The sequence below is a fragment of the Clarias gariepinus genome, chromosome 8, assembly GCF_024256425.1.
Source record: "Clarias gariepinus isolate MV-2021 ecotype Netherlands chromosome 8, CGAR_prim_01v2, whole genome shotgun sequence".
Lineage (NCBI taxonomy): Eukaryota > Metazoa > Chordata > Actinopteri > Siluriformes > Clariidae > Clarias > Clarias gariepinus.
The window spans coordinates 21,675,538-21,677,761 of record NC_071107.1 but is presented as its reverse complement, the minus strand read 5'-3'; the positions used below and the strand labels follow the sequence as shown (position 1 = coordinate 21,677,761).

The 2,224-nt window shown below is 42.4% G+C and overlaps 1 protein-coding gene across 1 annotated transcript; it reads left to right on the top strand.

Moving 5' to 3' along the window:
- The first annotated feature begins 421 nt into the window (after window positions 1-421).
- On the top strand, window positions 422-1,744 carry noto (notochord homeobox). Its single transcript, XM_053502630.1, has 3 exons — window positions 422-1,027; window positions 1,130-1,317; window positions 1,437-1,744. The coding sequence occupies exons 1-3, from the start codon at window positions 670-672 to the stop codon at window positions 1,629-1,631; spliced, it is 741 nt and encodes a 246-aa protein (XP_053358605.1). The 5' UTR covers window positions 422-669; the 3' UTR covers window positions 1,632-1,744.
- The last annotated feature ends 480 nt before the right edge of the window (window positions 1,745-2,224 follow it).

Genomic DNA, 2,224 nt, shown 5'->3' with positions numbered 1-2,224 from the left:
ACTGTCACTGCTCTTTCACGAGTCAAACGCATTTTTAACGTGTCTAAAAACACTGAAATTGCCTGAAATTCGTTTGTCTGCTAAATTCAAGTTCGCATTATTGAGAGGCAGGATTGAAACGGAACTGAAATGTGATTAAAAGGTTATGGTGTGTTTTTTTTCCCCTTGTTGACCTCTGAATGTGAGGGTATTTGTTCCGCTGTGTGGCGCATTTGGCGGCGGGCTTTGATTCCCAGAGGCCGAAATAAGATGATTTAAGAACATCAATGGCCTCTCTCAGCTGCACCGGGAGCTTCTGGCTCGCATAGCCATGCAGGAATTTGTACTAAATCTGGACCCCCCGCTCCTCATCTCACGACCCCTTTTCTGTGTTCCCGGGCTACCTCCGGGGGCACAGAGTGGAAAGAGCCATTAGGATATTTGACAATCTCAGCTTGTTACAACTCCATCAGTTAATTGGATCCCTTGTAGCGCCGCTCGTTTGACTCATCTGCTGCTTTGAAAGACAAAAGCGCGAAAGGGGGTCGTTGACACCTCGCACTACTGGGCGTGTATAAATGAGCCGTGGCCTCTCCTGCTTATCATTCCACTTCTCTCCACGAAAGCCTGAGTAACACAGAGCCACGGATAACTTGCTGCTTCTTTTGACTCTAACTTTGAAAGGAAACCATGCAGATCCCTGCTCGGCCTCACGGACCCTACGGATTTTCAGTGCGTCCACATCTTGCTCTCCATCCGGACTATGACAGCAATGCTTCAAAACCCAGCGCGGGGAAATCGTTTACCATCGACGCTCTTCTCGCTAAACCTGACAACACTGAAATCTCCAAGACGAGTCTATTTCAGGGCTCACTGAACCCTGCGCCAACCCCACAAGGTCTCTTTCTACACGCCGGACAGATGTGTCCTCCACTTCCTCATTACCTGTACAGCCCGGCTATGATGCACACGCAATCCAGCTATCCAGTCTACTGCTGTCCACCCTACGGATACCAGACAACATGCCCGGGAACGGTTTACTCACAAGGTAAGCATGGATTTGTGTAATTCTATATCGGTGATCATCTAAGCCAAAATTTACCATGGTTATGAGTGACACAGCTAAACAGAAGTGTTTGCCATTCTACAGGTGCCACACTATCAAAAGGCGGAGTTCACTCGCACTACAAGCACAAAGGCGGGAAATCAAAACGGATGCGCACGAGTTTCACCAACGAGCAGCTGTCCCGCTTGGAGAAGGAGTTTGCGCGCCAGCAGTACATGGTGGGATCAGAGCGCTTCCTGCTCGCATCCGCACTCCAGCTCACCGAGGCGCAGGTAAATATTGCGTTAAACGTCACAATGTTTTAGCTCATTCAAAAAATAGACGCGTTAAATATATACTAATTATTAATATAAGAGTGTATTAATATACTAATACCCTCCTCATTTTCCAGGTTAAAGTTTGGTTCCAGAACAGGCGCATCAAGTGGAGAAAGCAGAGTCTTGAGCAACAGCAGGCCAAACTCGCCAAACTGGGACTCGCTGTTCCACCGAAAAGCCCCGGATCTCAAGGCCGCGAGGATGAGGGAGACGAGCACGATTTCACAGAGGACTCTGATGTTGACATCGATGACTCTCTGCACGGCTGAAAAGTGCTACATTGACTTTACCAGCCAACACTGCTTTTTGTACATATTTTAAATGCTACATATTTTGTAGTACCGCCTTTTGTATAAAAAAGAAAAATACAGTATATTTAAGTAATAGATAGTTATATATTTAAGACCTTTCTTTCTATTGCTCTTATCAGAGTACAATTCTTTCTTTTGTACACATTTGTATGGATAAAATAAACGGAATATATATTTGTAAAATGAACTAGTAAAATTCTTTGGGTCTTGGGAGTTTTGGGATTTGGGATTAAAAACAGTTATTTTTGGGAAAGCTGAAAATAGTAAAATGTTTTAATAATTATATATAAACTGTAAAATAAAAAAAAACGATAGCACAAAAATGATTTTGTGAAAACACAAAACATCGCCTAAAATCTAAAGGATGTAATATAATCAGGATAAAGAAGCTATGATAAACAGTTTTAGTCTCATTATTGTTTAGTTTAGTGTAATAGCCTATTGTGCATTTAAAAAGTAAAATGTTGCCCCTTCATAGGGCATTCTTCGAAAATTAATACTTAAAAATAAAATTTTAAAATTGCTAAACTTTTTTCAAGACATCTTTACTT